A 16,140-nucleotide genomic window follows, 5' to 3' on the forward strand; every position below is an offset into this window, starting at 1 on the left:
GTGAGAGTGGGTATTGGGGTGAGAGTGGGCATTGGGGTGAGAGTGGGTAATGGGGTGAGAGTGGGTAATGGGGTGAGGTTGGGCATTGGGATGAGAGTGGGCATTGGGGTGAGAGTGGGCATTGGGATGAGTGGGCATTTGGGTGAGAGTGGGTAATGGGGTGAGAGTGGGTAATGGGGTGAGAGTGGGTATTGGGGTGAGAGTGGGTAATGGGGTGAGAGTGGGTAATGGGGTGAGAGTGGGTAATGGGGTGAGAGTGGGCATTGGGGTGAGAGTGGGTATTGAGGAGAAGTTGGGCATTGGGGTGAGAGTGGGTATTGGGGTGAGGTTGGGCATTGGGGTGAGAGTGGGCATTGGGGTGAGAGTGGGTAATGGGGTGAGAGTGGGTATTGGGGAGAAGTTGGGCATTGGGGTGAGTGTGGGCAATGGAGTGAGTGTGGGCATTGGGGTGAGAGTGGGCATTGGGGTGAAGTTGGGCATTGGGGTGAGTGTGGGCATTGGGGTGAGAGTGGGCATTGGGGTGAAGTTGGGCATTGGGGTGAGAGTGGGCATTGGGATGAGAGTGGGCAATGGAGTGAGTGTGGGCATTGGGGTGAGAGTGGGCATTGGGGTGAAGTTGGGCATTGGGGTGAGAGTGGGTAATGGGGTGAGAGTGGGTATTGGGGTGAGAGTGTGTATTGGGGAGAACTTGGGCATTGGGGTGAGTGTGGGCATTGGGGTGAGGTTGGGCATTGGGGTGAAGTTGGGCATTGGGGTGAGTGTGGGCATTGGGGTGAGAGAGGGCATTGGGGTGAGTGTGGGCATTGGGGTGAGGTTGGGCATTGGAGTGAGAGTGGTAAATGGGGTGAGAGTGGGTATTGGGGTGAGAGTGGGTAATGGGGTGAGTGTGGGCATTGGGGTGAGAGTGGGCATTGGGGTGAAGTTGGGCATTGGGGTGAGAGTGGGCATTGGGTTGAGAGTGGGTATTGGGGTGAGGTTGGGCATTGGGGTGAGAGTGGGTATTGGGGTGAGAGTGGGTATTGGGGTCAGAGTGGGCATTGGGGTGAGAGTGGGTAATGGAGTGAGGTTGGGCATTGGGGTGAGAGTGGGTATTGGGGTGAGGTTGGACATTGGGGTGAGAGTGGGCATTGAGGTGAGAGTGGGCATTGGGGTGAGAGTGGGTAATGGAGTGAGGTTGGGCAGATTGGGGTGAGAGTGGGTATTGGGGTGAGGTGGGCATTGGGTGAGAGTGGGTATTGGGGTGAGAGTGGGTATTGGGTCAGATGGCATGGGGTGAGAGTGGGTAATGGAGTGAGGTTGGGCATTGGGGTGAGAGTGGGTATTGGGGTGAGGTTGGACATTGGGGTGAGAGTGGGCATTGAGGTGAGAGTGGGCATTGGGGTGAGAGTGGGTAATGGAGTGAGGTTGGGCATTTGGGTGAGAGTGGGTATTGGGGTGAGGTTGGACATTGGGGTGAGAGTGGGCATTGAGGTGAGAGTGGGCATTGGGGTGAGAGTGGGTAATGGGGTGAGAGTAGGTATTGGGGTGAGAGTGTGTATTGGGGAGAAGTGGGGCATTGGGGTGAGTGTGGACATTGGGGTGAGAGTGGGTATTGAGGTGAGAGTGGGCATTGGGGTGAGAATGGGTAATGGGGTGAGAGTGGGTATTGGGGTGAGAGTGGGTATTGGGGAGAAGTTGGGCATTGGGGTGAGAGTGGGTATTGGGGTGAGGTTGGGCATTGGGGTGAGAGTGGGCATTGGGGTAAGAGTGGGTAATGGGGTGAGAGTGGGTATTGGGGTGAGAGTGGGTATTGGGGAGATGTTGGGCATTGGGGTGGGTGTGGGCATTGGGGTGAGAGTGGGTAATGGGGTGACAGTGGGTATTGGGGTGAGAGTGGGTATTGGGGAGAAGTTGGGCATTGGGGTGAGAGTGGGCATTGGGGTAAAGTTGGGCATTGGGGTGAGAGTGGGCATTGGGGTGAGAGTGGGAATTGGGGTGAGAGTGGGTAATGGGGTGAGAGTGGGTATTGGGGTGAGGTTGGGCATTGGGGTGAGAGTGGGCATTGGGGTGAGAGTGGGTAATGGGGTGAGAGTGGGCATTGGGGTGAGAGTGGGCATTGGGGTGAGAGTGGGTAATGGGCTGAGAGTGGGTATTGGGGTGAGAGTGGGTATTGGGGTGAGAGTGGATAATGGGGTGAAGTTGGGCATTGGGGTGAGAGTGGGCATTGGGGTGAGAGTGGGAATTGGGGTGAGAGTGGGTAATGGGGTGAGGTTGGGCATTGGGGTGAGAGTGGGTATTGGGATGAGGTTGGGCAATGGGGTGAGGTTGGGCATTGGGGTGAGAGTGGGTAATGGGGTGAGGTTGGGCAATGGGGTGATTGTGGGCATTGGGGTGAGAGTGGGTAATAGGGTGAGGTTGGGCAATGGGGTGATTGTGGGCATTGGGGTGAGAGTGGGTAATGGGATGAGAGTGGGCATTGGGGTGAGAGTGGGTAATGGGGTGAGAGTGGGTAATGGGATGAGAGTGGGTATTGGGGTGAGGTTGGGCATTGGGGTGAGAGTGGGTATTGGGGTGAGGTTGCGCATTGGGGTGAGAGTGGGTTTTGGGGTGAGGTTGGGCATTGGGTGAGAGTGGGTAATGGGGTGAGGTTGGGCATTGGGGTGAGAGTGGGTAATGGGGTGAGAGTGGGTAATGGGGTGAGGTTGGGCATTGGGGTGAGAGTGGGAATTGGGGTGAGGTTGGGCATTGGGGTGAGAGTGGGCATTGGGGTGAGTGTGGGTATTGGGGTGAAGTTGGGCATTGGGGTGAGTGTGGGCATTGGGTGAGAGTGGGCATTGGAGTGAGAGTGGGTAATGGGGTGAGGTTGGGCATTGGCGTGAGAGTGGGTATTGGGGTGAGGTTGGGCAATGGGGTGACAGTGGGCATTGAGGTGAGAGTGGGCATTGGGGTGAGAGTGGATATTGGGGAGAAGTTGGGCATTGGGGTGAGAGTGGGCATTGGGGTGAGAGTGGGTAATGGGGTGAGAGTGGGTATTGGGGTGAGAGTGTGTATTGGGGAGAAGTTGGGCATTGGGGTGAGTGTGGGCATTGGGGTGAGAGTGGGCATTGGGGTGAAGTTGGGCATTGGGGTGAGTGTGGGCATTGGGGTGAGAGTGGGCATTGGGGTGAAGTTGGGCATTGGGGTGAGAGTGGGCATTGGGTTGAGAGTGGGTATTGGGGTGAGGTTGGGCATTGGGGTGAGAGTGGGTATTGGGGTGAGAGTGGGTATTGGGGTGAGGTTGGACATTGGGGTGAGAGTGGGCATTGGGTTGAGAGTGGGTAATGGGGTGAGAGTAGGTATTGGGTTGAGAGTGTGTATTGGGGAGAGGTTGGGCATTGGGGTGAGTGTGGGCATTGGGGTGAGAGTGGGTAATGGGGTGAGGTTGGGTATTGGGGTTGGAGTGGGTATTGGGGAGAAGTTGGGCATTGGGGTGAGAGTGGGTATTGGGGTGAGGTTGGGCATTGGGGTGAGAGTGGGTAATGGGGTGAGAGTGGGCATTGGGGTGAGAGTGGGTAATGGGGTGAGAGTGGGTATTGGGGTGAGAGTGGGTATTGGGGAGAAGTTGGGCATTGGGGTGGGTGTGGGCATTGGGGTGAGAGTGGGTAATGGGGTGAGAGTGGGTTATGGGGTGAGAGTGGGCATTGGGGTGAAGTTGGGCATTGGGGTGAGAGTGGGCATTGGGGTGAGAGTGGGTATTGGGGTGAGGTTGGGCAATGGGGTGATTGTGGGCATTGGGGTGAGAGTGGGCATTGGGGTGAAAGTGGGTAATGGGGTGAGAGTGGGTAATGGGGTGAGAGTGGGTAATGGGGTGAGAGTGGAAAGGAAAGACTAATTTCACGAGCTCTGATTTTCATCCTGAGGCGCGTCAGATTTTGCTTTACTCTGGAGCTAACCTCCTGAACACAACTGTGAGCAACTCCTCAGGGCATCAAAACAAATTGTGTTTCTGAAGTATTTTCTAAAACTTTTGGGCAGGGGATAATTGTATTTGAAGAGAAGAATCACCCAATCAGGGAACAGAGTCTACTCATTTTCCCATTGATTGGGGGGGGGTGGGGCTCCACAAAGATTGACATTTCAGGTGGCCAATTGCAGGCGTGTGTGGCAGGGCAATTGGAGGTAGATGGTCATGTGACATCAAAGCAGCATTGACTCAGGGTCTGAGAGGATTCCAGTGATGTTAGCCTGTGTTTCGGTGTTGAGTCCATGATGAACTTGCTAATCCCGGCTTTTAATACCTTGTAGCAGCCAAGCACAGAGTCCGATGAAGAAATCCAGCTGCAGATTGCATTGAGTTTGAGTAAAGAGGAGAATGAGAAGGTAGTTTCTGCTCATCGAGCAAACTCACTAATGCTGTCACCGTATCGCCTCGTTGTGTGTCTGTGCTTTCAGCCTGTCTGCTGCAGCTACTCGTTCATTAACAGTGGTGCACTCACTTTCTTGGAGATAAAGGGGATTGAAGAGTCTTCATGTTGCATCCTTGGCTGACTCATAGCTTAACCATCTGTTGACATGTCTGGCTACTGGCAGGCTGTGAGAGACCAGGGGAACTTCAGGCCAGCATCTGTAGCACTGTTTCTCTGACCTGGTTCAATGAGGAATGAGCATTAACCTGGACCCAGACAGATTTGCCTTTGTTAAACTAGACCTGGGCACAGTGACAGACACGTTCCCATCCAGGTGGCTGACATCGACACTTTATTAGAAAGGTGCAGGCTCATGAACCTTGATCCCAGTGATTACTTCATTGTCACTCTTCACTGGGACAGAGTTGCACATTAATTATTAATATCCAGGAGTGTCTGGAATCTGTCAGGCTAATTTTTAAACATGTGTCACCAAAGCATTTTTAGTGACTGGAAACAAGGCAGTGGTGATGTCAGTCAGATTAATGGGTATCAGCAAGTCCTCCCCACCAAACCTGCTGTGCTCCCACATTATCCCACTCTTTCATGAAGTATATTCCCCAGCAGGAAGTGGACCCCGTTTACATTTGCAAATCGGTCTGAGAGGGCAGAGGAGGGATCACTGTCAACTCCCCTGCCCAACCACAGCTGGAGCCAAACCCTGCAGCTGGATTCTGGGCCAACCCTTAGGCGAGATCATTGGGCTTTCCCCATGGGCAGACATGTGACAGATGAAACTTAATGCGGGCACATGGTTATATTTTGAGAGGGAGAATGAGAATGACCATATTTACTAAATGGACTAGTTTTGAAAGGGATGCAGGAAACCAGGACAGGGGGTGGGGGCAGCAATGGGGCGGGGGTGCTTGTGCACGAATTTTTATAGGTGGCAGGACAAGTTCAGAAGGTTGTTTAAAAACAAACAGGAATCTTGGCTTTATAAATAGAGGCTTGGAGTACAAGAGTAAGGGAGTTATAGTGAACCTTTATAAAACACTGGTTACCTCACAGCTGGAGCATTCCTTTCCTCTCTGATATTCTCCCACACCCATCACTAATATACTTTCTTAACTGCCTTATCGATAGAACATAAATCAGCAAGTTAGAACGTCCTTGTAATGAGGGTAATGCAGTAGCTGCGGGGGTTTTAATCTTCATGTGAACTGGTAAACCAGTCGGAGGGCAAGGTCCTGCAATGGATTCAGGAGGGTTTTTGAGAACAATTATGTCAAGGCTATTTTGGTTCTAATATTGTGTATGGAGGCTGTGTTAGTTATAAATCTTATAATCTAAGATCCTCTGGGGAAGTGTGATATGTTAGAATTTCATATTGAGTTTGAGAATATTGTGGTTAGCAGTAAATTTGGAATTAGAGTTTTAAATTTAAGCAAAGCCAATTATGTAGGTTTGAAGGTGAATTGGCTAAGATTGAGAAATTAGATTAATTTATGATGATTTATTATGATGGCAAAGATTTCAAGAAATAATTCATTATTCTCAACAAATATACATCCCCTTGTGAAATAAAACTTCCCTGGTGAAAGGAGCCGAGTGAACGAGAGAATTTCAGCATTAGAATAAAGTAAGAATCTTACCCAATTTTGCTAAAAAAAAATGGTTCAGGAGCCTGAGGATTGGCAGGATTTTAGAAATCAGCAAAGAGTGACCAAGCATTTGATGAAGAGAAAGAGAATAGAACGTAGGTTAAACTAGCAAGATATATAAAAACAGGTGTTAAGAGCTTCTACAGGTATGTGAAAAGAAATAGTAGCGCAAGTAAATATTCTGTATATGTATTCGTGATAGAGAACAAAAACACACTGGAATTAACAAGGAAGTAGAGGCCTAATGAGTACTCAAAGTAGTTATATTATGTAAAGAGTCAGTACTGGAGAAACTAATGGGAATGAGAACCTACAAATCCCCAGGGCCCGATGGTCCATATCCTAGGGTTTTAAAAGAGGTGGCTGCAGAAATAGTCAATGCACTGGTTTCAATCTGCCAAAATTCACTAGATTCTGGAGCAATTCTCAAGGGTTGGAAGTTACTGAATGTAACATCGCTATCCAAGAAAAAATGGAGAGAGAAAACAGGGAACTACAGATCAGTTAACCTGATAACAGGAGGGAAAATGCTAGAATCTAGTTTTAAGGAAGTGCTAACAGGACACCTCAGAAAACACAATTTGATTATAGAGTCACTGTGGCTTTTATGAAAAGGAAATCATGTTCAACAATTCTAATAGAGTTTTTGAGGATGTAGCTAGCAGGGTGGATAAAGGAGGACCAGTAGATTCAGCGTATTTGGATTTCCAGAAGACATTTGAGAGATTGTTATATATGATTAGGGTGCATGCGATTGAGCATAATATATATATATTACAATGGATTGAGAATTGTTTAACAGTCAGAAAACAGCAGGAATAAACAGGTTGTATCTACAGCAGTGGCACAAGGACTTGGGCCTCAATTATTTACAATCTGTATTAATGACTTAGCTTAGATGGAGGGACTGAGTGCAATATATCCAAGTTTGTTGATGATACAAAGTGAGAAAATAAGTGGTGGGGAGAACATAATGCAAAGGGATATAGACCAGTTAGGGGATTAGTTAAGAAGGTGGTAGATGGAGTATAATGTGGGGAAATATGAAATTACCCACTTTGGTAGGAAGAACAGAAAGGCTGAATGTTTTTTATAAGGTGAGAGTCTAGTAATTGTTGGGATTCAGAATGATTTGGGTTCCTTGTGCACACAAATCAGAACAAGCAGATGCAGCAGACAGTTAGGAAAATGAAGGATATTTTAGGCTATATTACAATGAAGTTGGAATATAAGATTAGGTAGGGCTTTGGTGAGATAACTCCTGAAGTAACGTGTAGAATTTTGTAGTGTTACCTAAGGAAGATCATCCTTGTCTTAGAAGGGGTGAAACAAAGGTTCACTAGACTGATTCCTAAGGTTGCTGCATGAGGAGAGATTGGGCAGAATGCACCTATATTCTGTGGAGTTTAGAAGGATGGAACTGATTACATTGAAACGTGGAACATTGTGAGAGGGCTTGACAGGGTAGGTGCTGAGAAGCTGGAAAATCTAGAACATGGGCACAGTATCCAGATAAGGGGTCGGTCATTTAGGACTGAGATGAGGAGAAATTTCTTCACCAGACGTTTTGAATCTTTGAAATTCTCCACCCAGAGTGTTGTGCATGTTCAGTCAGTGAGTATATTCAAGACTGATAGATTTTTGGGCACTAAGAGAATCGGGAGATTTTGGGAATAGTGCAGAAAAGTGGAGTCAGTTGTGCTGGGCCTAGCCTCCATGCCAGGAGTTATGGGCCTTCAGGTGTTGAATGTCCCAATGCAGATGATCAGACTTGAGAGGCCTTATGGCAACTCCTGTTCTTATTTCTCATGTTTTTATCAAAATACCCCAACACTTTTGAGGATGTGTGAATATGTACCCCCAGGCTCCTTTACTCATGCTCCCCCTCCCACTCCACTCAAGATAGTATCATTTAGATCATACTGCCTCTCTGAATTGTGTTGCCCAAAGTGTATCACATCTCCACATTAAACTGTACCTGCCATGTGTTTGTCCATTTCACCAGTCTATGCCCTCCTGAAGTCTGCCTCTGTTTTCCTCACTATTTACTACATTAGCAAATGTTGTATAATCCTCAATTTGGAAGCTGTATTCCCTGCACCCAACTTAATGCCATTCATATGTAACAAGAAAAGCAATGATTCAAATACTCAGGGGGTCCCCAATGTATCCTTCCCTCCACTCAGACAACTACTGATCATCATTACTCTCTACCTCCTGTGCCTTAGCCAATTTCATACCCAAATTATCGTTGATCCATTAATCCAAAATAAATTCTACTCTATTCTATTTCCCAAATAAATCCGTTATGTGATACTTTACCAAATGCCTTTTGAAAATTCATGTACACAACAACCCTCTCTGTTACTTCAACTCAGTCAAGTTATTCAGGCATCAATTGCCTTTAACAAATTTGTGCTGCCTATCCCTTATTAGCCCATTCTTCTCCAAATGAGAATTCATTTTGTCTTTGACGATGATCTCTGTAGTTTTCTCAGTATTCACATTAAGCTGACTGAGCTGTAGTTACCAGGTTTACCCTTGTTCCCTTTTTTGAGTTTGGTGGAACAGTTGAGGCTCTGGTGTCACTCCCATGTCCAAGGAGGTCTGCAAGATTGAGGTCAGAGCTTCTGCCATCTCCAACTAAGCTGCCCTCAGCAGCCCAGGATGCAACCTGTCTGGCAACTTGTTAATTTGAGCGATGCTGACCTAATTGCCACCTACTTTCTATTTATTTTTATTCTAAACAATATCTCTGCTTCCTCCTGGGTAACTAAGGATTCTGTTCCTTTTCCAGTTGGCCGGGTAAGACACAGCACCTGCAGGATGGGCCAATAAAGCAAGTGGGAGTGGGGTGGTTTGAGGCAGGAGGTCACGATCAAACCTTCAGGAGTACGTCAACCTGAGAGCAGAATGTGAGACGTTTCTGGGCCGGATACTTTGGTGCCAGTCACTCGGAGTTGGCGGAGTTGGTGTCAGATCATTTGGTGGCGGGCGGCTCGGTGCCGGGTACATCTCTTCGCTTGCCTCTCTTGGCTAAGCCCGCTAAGACCAGAAGAAGCATAGACAACCCTCTCGAGTTCTGGGGTAACTGACTGAACTTTGTAGCTGTTGATCACTGGAAATTCTCACCTCTGTAAGGAGCCGTGTCACCGGGTGGTCTCAGTGAAGGACATTGTGTAAAAGGGTAGGAGCTGGTTGTACAGCCATTTTGAGTGAGTGTAGCAAAGGCTTTGTAGGAAGACTGGACCACGTGATGCTTCTTGTAGCCTTTTCTGTGACAACATTAATAAAGCTGCTTGATCCATGTCTGTTTCCGATAGAATCTGTTGAGAAACTGGGAATATTTCTCTAGTTCCTCGTTTGACATGTTCTGCTTTTCTCAAGTACAACTTAACCCGGAGAAGCTCGTTTCTCTTATTTTGTAGCAACTAAGAGCGAGGTCGTCCCTTGACGAGGATGATGAGGAAGCGGATGAAAATCTTCAGAGAGCCTTGGAACAAAGTCGCAAAGAGACTGAAATAGCCAACGGGAGAAATGAGGTACATTCAACTCTCCCTGTGCCAAACAAGGGCCAGCCTCTGGAAACAATGTCACTGTCAACCATGGCTAAATTAGCAGAACATTCACCTCAAGGGTGAGGGTCAGTACTGAGGGAGTGTCGCACTGTCAGAGGGTCAGTACTGAGGGAGTGTTGCACTGTCAGAGGGTCAGTACTGAGGGAGTGTTGCACTGCCGAAGGGTCAGTGCTGAGGGAGTGCTGCACTGTCGGAGGGTCAGTACTGAGGGAGTGCTACACTGCCGAAGGGTCAGTACTGAGGGAGTGCTGCACTGTCGGAGGGTCAGTACTGAGGGAGTGCTGCACTGTCAGAGGATCAGTACTGAGGGAGTGCTGCACTGTTGGTGGGTCAGAACTAAGGGAGTGCTGCACTGTCGGAGGGTCAGTACTAAGGGAGCGCTGCACTGTCGGAGGGTCAGTACTGAGGGAGTGCTGCATTGTCGGAGGGTCAGTACTGAGGGAGTGTTGCACTGTCAGAGGGTCAGTACTGAGGGAGTGCTGCACTTTAGAGGGTCAGTACTGAGGGAGTGCTGCACTGTCAGTGAGTCAGTACTGAGGGAGTGTTGCACTGTCAGAGGGTCAGTACTGAGGGAGTGTTGCACTGCCGAAGGATCAGTACTGAGGGAGTGCTGCACTGTTGGATGGTCAGTACTGAGGGAGTGCTGCATTGTCAGAGGGTCAGTGCTGAGGGAGTGCTGCACTGTCGGAGGGTCAGTCCTAAGGGAGTGTTGCATTGTCGGCGGGTCAGTGCTGATGGAGTACTGCACTGTCAAAGGGTTAGTACTGAGGGAGCGCTGCACTGTCGAAAGATCAGTGCTGTGGGGGCGCTGCACTGTCGGAGGGTCAGTGCTGTGGGAGGGCTGCAATTTCGGAGGGTCAGTACTAAGGGAGCGCTGCACTGTCGGAGGGTGAGTACTGAGGGAGCGTTGCACTGTCAGAGGGTCAGTACTAAGGGAGCACTGCACTGTCGGAGGGTCAGTACTAAGGGAACGCTGCACTGTCATATCGTCAGTACTGAGGGATTACTGCACTGTTAGAGGGTCAGTACTGAGGGAGTGCTGCACTGTCAGGGTGAGTGCTGAGGGAGTGCTGCACTGTTAGAGGGTCAGTACTGAGGGAGAGCTGTACTGTTGGAGGGTCAGTACTGAGGGAGTGCTGTACTGTCGGAGGGTCAGTGCTGAGGGAGAGCTGTACTGTCGGAGGGTCAGTGCTGAGGGAGAGCTGTACTGTTGGAGGGTCAGTGCTGAGGGAGTGCTGCACTGTCAGAGGGTCAGTACTGAGGGAGTGCTGCACTGTCAGAGGGTCAGTGCTGAGGGAGTGCTGCACTGTCAGGGTGAGTGCTGAGGGAGTGCTGCACTGTTAGAGGGTCAGTACTGAGGGAGAGCTGCACTGTCGGAGGGTCAGTGCTGAGGGAGAGCTGTACTGTCGGAGGGTCAGTGCTGAGGGAGAGCTGTACTGTCGGAGGGTCAGTGCTGAGGGAGTGCTGCACTGTCAGAGGGTCAGTACTGAGGGAGTGCTGCACTGTCAGAGGGTCAGTACTGAGGGAGTGCTGCACTGTCAGAGGGTCAGTACTGAGGGAGTGCTGCACTGTCAGAGGGTCAGTACTGAGGGAGTGCTGCACTGTCAGAGGGTCAGTACTGAGGGAGTGCTGCACTGTCAGAGGGTCAGTGCTGAGGGAGTGCTGCACTGTCGGAGGGTCAGTACTGAGGGAGTGCTGCACTGTCAGAGGGTCAGTGCTGAGGGAGTGCTGCACTGTCAGAGGGTCAGTGCTGAGGGAGAGCTGCACTGTCAGAGGGTCAGTACTGAGGGAGTGCTGCACTGTCAGAGGGTCAGTACTGAGGGAGTGCTGCACTGTCGGGGGGCAGTACTGAGGGAGTGCTGCACTGTCAGAGGGTCAGTACTGAGGGAGTGCTGCACTGTCGGAGGGTGAGTACTGAGGGGGTGCTGCACTGTTAGAGGGTCAGTACTGAGGGAGTGCTGCACTGTCGGAGGGTCAGTACTAAGGGAGTGCTGCACTGTTAGAGGGTCAGTACTGAGGGAGAGCTGTACTGTTGGAGGGTCAGTACTGAGGGAGTGCTGTACTGTCGGAGGGTCAGTGCTGAGGGAGAGCTGTACTGTCGGAGGGTCAGTGCTGAGGGAGAGCTGTACTGTTGGAGGGTCAGTGCTGAGGGAGTGCTGCACTGTCAGAGGGTCAGTACTGAGGGAGTGCTGCACTGTCAGAGGGTCAGTGCTGAGGGAGTGCTGCACTGTCAGGGTGAGTGCTGAGGGAGTGCTGCACTGTTAGAGGGTCAGTACTGAGGGAGAGCTGCACTGTCGGAGGGTCAGTGCTGAGGGAGAGCTGTACTGTCGGAGGGTCAGTGCTGAGGGAGAGCTGTACTGTCGGAGGGTCAGTGCTGAGGGAGTGCTGCACTGTCAGAGGGTCAGTACTGAGGGAGTGCTGCACTGTCAGAGGGTCAGTACTGAGGGAGTGCTGCACTGTCAGAGGGTCAGTACTGAGGGAGTGCTGCACTGTCAGAGGGTCAGTACTGAGGGAGTGCTGCACTGTCAGAGGGTCAGTACTGAGGGAGTGCTGCACTGTCAGAGGGTCAGTGCTGAGGGAGTGCTGCACTGTCGGAGGGTCAGTACTGAGGGAGTGCTGCACTGTCAGAGGGTCAGTGCTGAGGGAGTGCTGCACTGTCAGAGGGTCAGTGCTGAGGGAGAGCTGCACTGTCAGAGGGTCAGTACTGAGGGAGTGCTGCACTGTCAGAGGGTCAGTACTGAGGGAGTGCTGCACTGTCGGGGGGCAGTACTGAGGGAGTGCTGCACTGTCAGAGGGTCAGTACTGAGGGAGTGCTGCACTGTCGGAGGGTGAGTACTGAGGGGGTGCTGCACTGTTAGAGGGTCAGTACTGAGGGAGTGCTGCACTGTCGGAGGGTCAGTACTGAGGGATTACTGCACTGTTAGAGGGTCAGTACTGAGGGAGTGCTGCACTGTCGGAGGGTCAGTACTGAGGGAGTGCTGCACTGTCGGAGGGTGAGTACTGAGTGGGTGCTGCACTGTCGGAGGGTCAGTACTGTGGGAGTGCTGCACTGTCGGAGGGTCAGTACTGAGGGAGTGCTGCACTGTCGGAGGGTCAGTACTGAGGGAGTGCTGCACTGTTGGATGGTCAGTACTGAGGGAGTGTTGCATTGTCAGAGGGTGAGTATTGAGGGAGTGCTGCACTGTCAGAGGGTCAGTACTGAGGGGGTGCTGCACTGTCGGAGGGTCAGTACTGAGGGAGAGCTGCACTGTCGGAGGGTCAGTACTGAGTGAGTGCTGCACTGTTGGATGGTCAGTACTGAGGGAGTGTTGCATTGTTGGCGGGTCAGTGCTGAGGGAGTACTGCACTGTCAAAGGGTTAGTACTGAGGGAGCGCTGTCGAAGGATCGGTTGCTGTGGGAGTGCTGCACTGTCAGAGGGTCAGTGCTGTGGGAGGGCTGCAATTTCGGAGGGTCAGTACTAAGGGAGCACTGCACTGTCAGAGGGTCAGTGCTGAGGGAGTGCTGCACTGTCAGAGGGTCAGTACTGAGGGAGTGCTGCACTGTCAGAGGGTCAGTGCTGAGGGAGTGCTACACTGTCGGAGGGTCAGTACTGAGGGAGTGTTGCACTGTCAGAGGGTCAGTGCTGAGGGAGTGCTGCACTGTTGGAGGGTCAGTACTGGGGGAGGGCTGCACTGTTAGAGGGTCAGTACTGAGGGAGTGCTGCACTGTCGGAGGGTCAGTACTGAGGGACGCTGCACTGTCAGAGGGTCAGTACTGAGGGAGTGCTGCACTGTCGGAGGGTCAGTACTGAGGGAGTGCTGCACTGTCAGAGGGTCAGTACTGAGGGAGTGCTGCACTGTCAAAGGTGCCGTGTTTAAATGAGATTTTAAACCTCGACCCTGTCTACCCTCTCGGGTGTGTGTGAAAGATCCCACCGGATTATTTTAAGGAAGAGAAGGTGAGTTCACCCCGATGTCCTGCCAATATTTATCCTTCAATCAATACCACACAACCAAATTATCTAGTAATTAATTTCATTAATGTTTGTGATTCAATACATTTCTCGACATACTGCAAAACCCGTGGCTGTGAAGAATGTCGGGCTGTTCTGAGAATGTGGAAATTGCAGTATCGATGTGTGTTTGTTCTGTCAGGCATGTCGATGGTATTCCAACAATTACAGGTACAGGGACAGAGAGTCTGTATCTTACTCTCTACCTGTTACTAAGCCCCCACCCTGTCCTTTCTCTTCATGCTGAGATTGTGCCTTTAGCAGTTCCTGAGGATCAGACACACTGCAGTACATCACACAGCGTGTATCTGCAATGACACTGCGTGTTGGCAGGCAATTCTACACGTGAAGCATCACAGTCCCTGAGGTGCTACAATTTGACCCCAATGTCCCTAGACTAGAGATTCAACCAGGGTTCCTGCACCTGCTCAGTGCACAGGTATCAAAGCAGATGAGATCCCTGGCAGTCAAGTAGCCTGGGAGCATGCACACCCAGCCGGGGTATGGGCTGCTTGCATTAACCATATGGAAACTGGATCCCAATCAGGAATCACCCCTTCCAGGAGGGGGAAGGGAGACATTGGGAAGAAGGAATATTTGGAATTTGTTAATGTTGCTCAGGTCACTAACAGCTGTGTTTTATTCTGTGTCTAGTCCTCGCTGCAGGAACTGGCTGATATCTTCGGGGGCTTGGTGACAGCAACAGAAACCAGAGCTGATCCATGGGACACCAACACCCAAAGTCATCCCTGGAGGAGCAGTAACGTGGCCACTACTCCTTCGGCAGGCTGTCCTGAGCTCTGGAACACTCTCGGTAAAGCTCTCCAATCATAAGCTTAAAGTCGGCTCAGCACTAGGACATCCCGAGGGTGGGAAATTTGAATCTTTTCTTTCCCGGGTTCCTGTGGCATCCAGAAAGCTGAAGGTACAGCCCCCTCGCCCTTCAGGCTGATGGATCTAAAGGGATAAAAACAGAAAATGCAGGAAAAACCCAGCAGGTCCGGCAGTATCTGTGGAGAGAGAAACAGAGTTAACTGAGCTCTGAAGAAAAGTTGTATTGGACTCAACATTAACTCTGTTTCTCTCTCCACAGATGCTGCCGAACCTGCTGGGTTTTCCAGCATCTTCTGTTTTGATTTTAGATTTCCAGCATCTGCAGCATTTTGCTTTTGTTTTATTGAATTTAAAGAGTTGGTCAGTCTGTCTCCCACAGGTGACTAGAAGGTGACTAGGCTCTTAGCTGCATTTGACAGGACAGTGAGCACCCACACAGCTCACCCCTCCTGATCGAGGAATCACCAGCCCTTAGGCCGAGTTGGGTGAATGGGTGAATGTCACTGCTGTATGTTAATTTTACTCAGAGAATTTATATTCTGCAACTACTGTCCACTCAGGGTATTATGAGAAATCTCCTGGTTTTTAACTGGACTCTGTTACTGCAGCTCCAATCAGGGGGCTGCAGACTCTGAAAACAGACTCAGTTTGTGACAAGTTCAACTCTTAGCTGTTAGTTCAACTATAACTCAGCCCTGCCTCTAACTCATTGGCTGGCACAGGCATGTCAATGATCAGCCCGTTTTCAGGTTTAGTGGCAGAGCCTCGATAAAACCAGCAGCACTGCGTCAAGCTGACCTTCAGAATCTGCGCGTTTGGATTGCCCCGGAGCTGAGAATAAGTGATCAGTCTGTTAGGAAGAGGAGGAGTGGGTTCCCATTCAATACTTCACTGAGCAGGAGGGTAACTTCAGCAGGTAGGAATCCTGCCCAAGCTGCACTATTGGCTGTGGCTCTTTAACAGAATGATGACAGATTTTGTGTGATTTCCTTCAGGTACAAAAGCATCTGTCCCGTGCGCTGCAACTTCCTGGCCATCTTTAGACACCAAAACTGCTGCCTCTCCACAGATGTGGGACACAGAACCCTGGGCTCAGACGTCTGACCCAGCAGCTACCAGCCAGTCCAGTGTAGATCCATGGGCAACAGTGTCATCTGCCAGCGTCTCGGGCACTCTACCAGGTGCCAGTGTGCCAGGTAAATGGGAAGCAGCTTCCATACCAACAGGCAGAACACCTCAAGCTCATTCTCTCTCTAACAGCCTGCAGCCAATAGCATTGTAACAAAAATGAGATATTTCAGACTCTGATGCCACAGCTCTTGGAGCTTTCTGTGGAAGATTAAATGGAGACCCCCCTCACTCTGCATGCCTCACCCATTATCCCACCAATTCTGGCATCAGTCTCCTCACTGAGAGTAACTGGCACCACACCTGAGGTAGGCTACATTGGTCATAGAGGGAGTGCAGTGCAGAATGATTTCAGGGCTAAAAGGGTTAAAATTTGAGGACAGGCCATATAGACTTAGCTTGAACTCCCTTGAGTTTAGAAAGTTGAGGGGTGATTGAATTAAGGTTAGATAGAGAGATAAAGGGTTAGATAGAGAGAATCCATCTCCTCTGGCTGGAGAGAGTCCTGAACAAGGAGGCACAATCTTAGTTTTAGAACTACACCATTCCAGATGGAAACCTGGAAGGATATTTTCACATG

The 16,140-nt window shown here is 50.4% G+C and overlaps 1 protein-coding gene across 6 annotated transcripts in view; it reads left to right on the forward strand.

The window, feature by feature from the left end:
* Positions 1-16,140, forward strand: part of LOC121293899 (epsin-3-like) — a 525,584-nt gene that overhangs the window by 493,645 nt on the left and 15,799 nt on the right. For 4 of the 6 annotated variants that reach the window (XM_041217348.1, XM_041217344.1, XM_041217346.1 and 1 more), the window contains exons 4-7: positions 4,264-4,338; positions 9,457-9,570; positions 14,253-14,412; positions 15,428-15,628. In XM_041217348.1, coding sequence (XP_041073282.1) covers positions 4,264-4,338; positions 9,457-9,570; positions 14,253-14,412; positions 15,428-15,628 — 550 coding nt within the window. The remainder of the gene's footprint in view (positions 1-4,263; positions 4,339-9,456; positions 9,571-14,252; positions 14,413-15,427; positions 15,629-16,140) is intronic. The other 2 variants (XM_041217345.1, XM_041217347.1) reach the window with 2 other exon arrangements.

The sequence above is a fragment of the Carcharodon carcharias genome, chromosome 22 (assembly GCF_017639515.1).
Source record: "Carcharodon carcharias isolate sCarCar2 chromosome 22, sCarCar2.pri, whole genome shotgun sequence".
NCBI lineage: Eukaryota > Metazoa > Chordata > Chondrichthyes > Lamniformes > Lamnidae > Carcharodon > Carcharodon carcharias.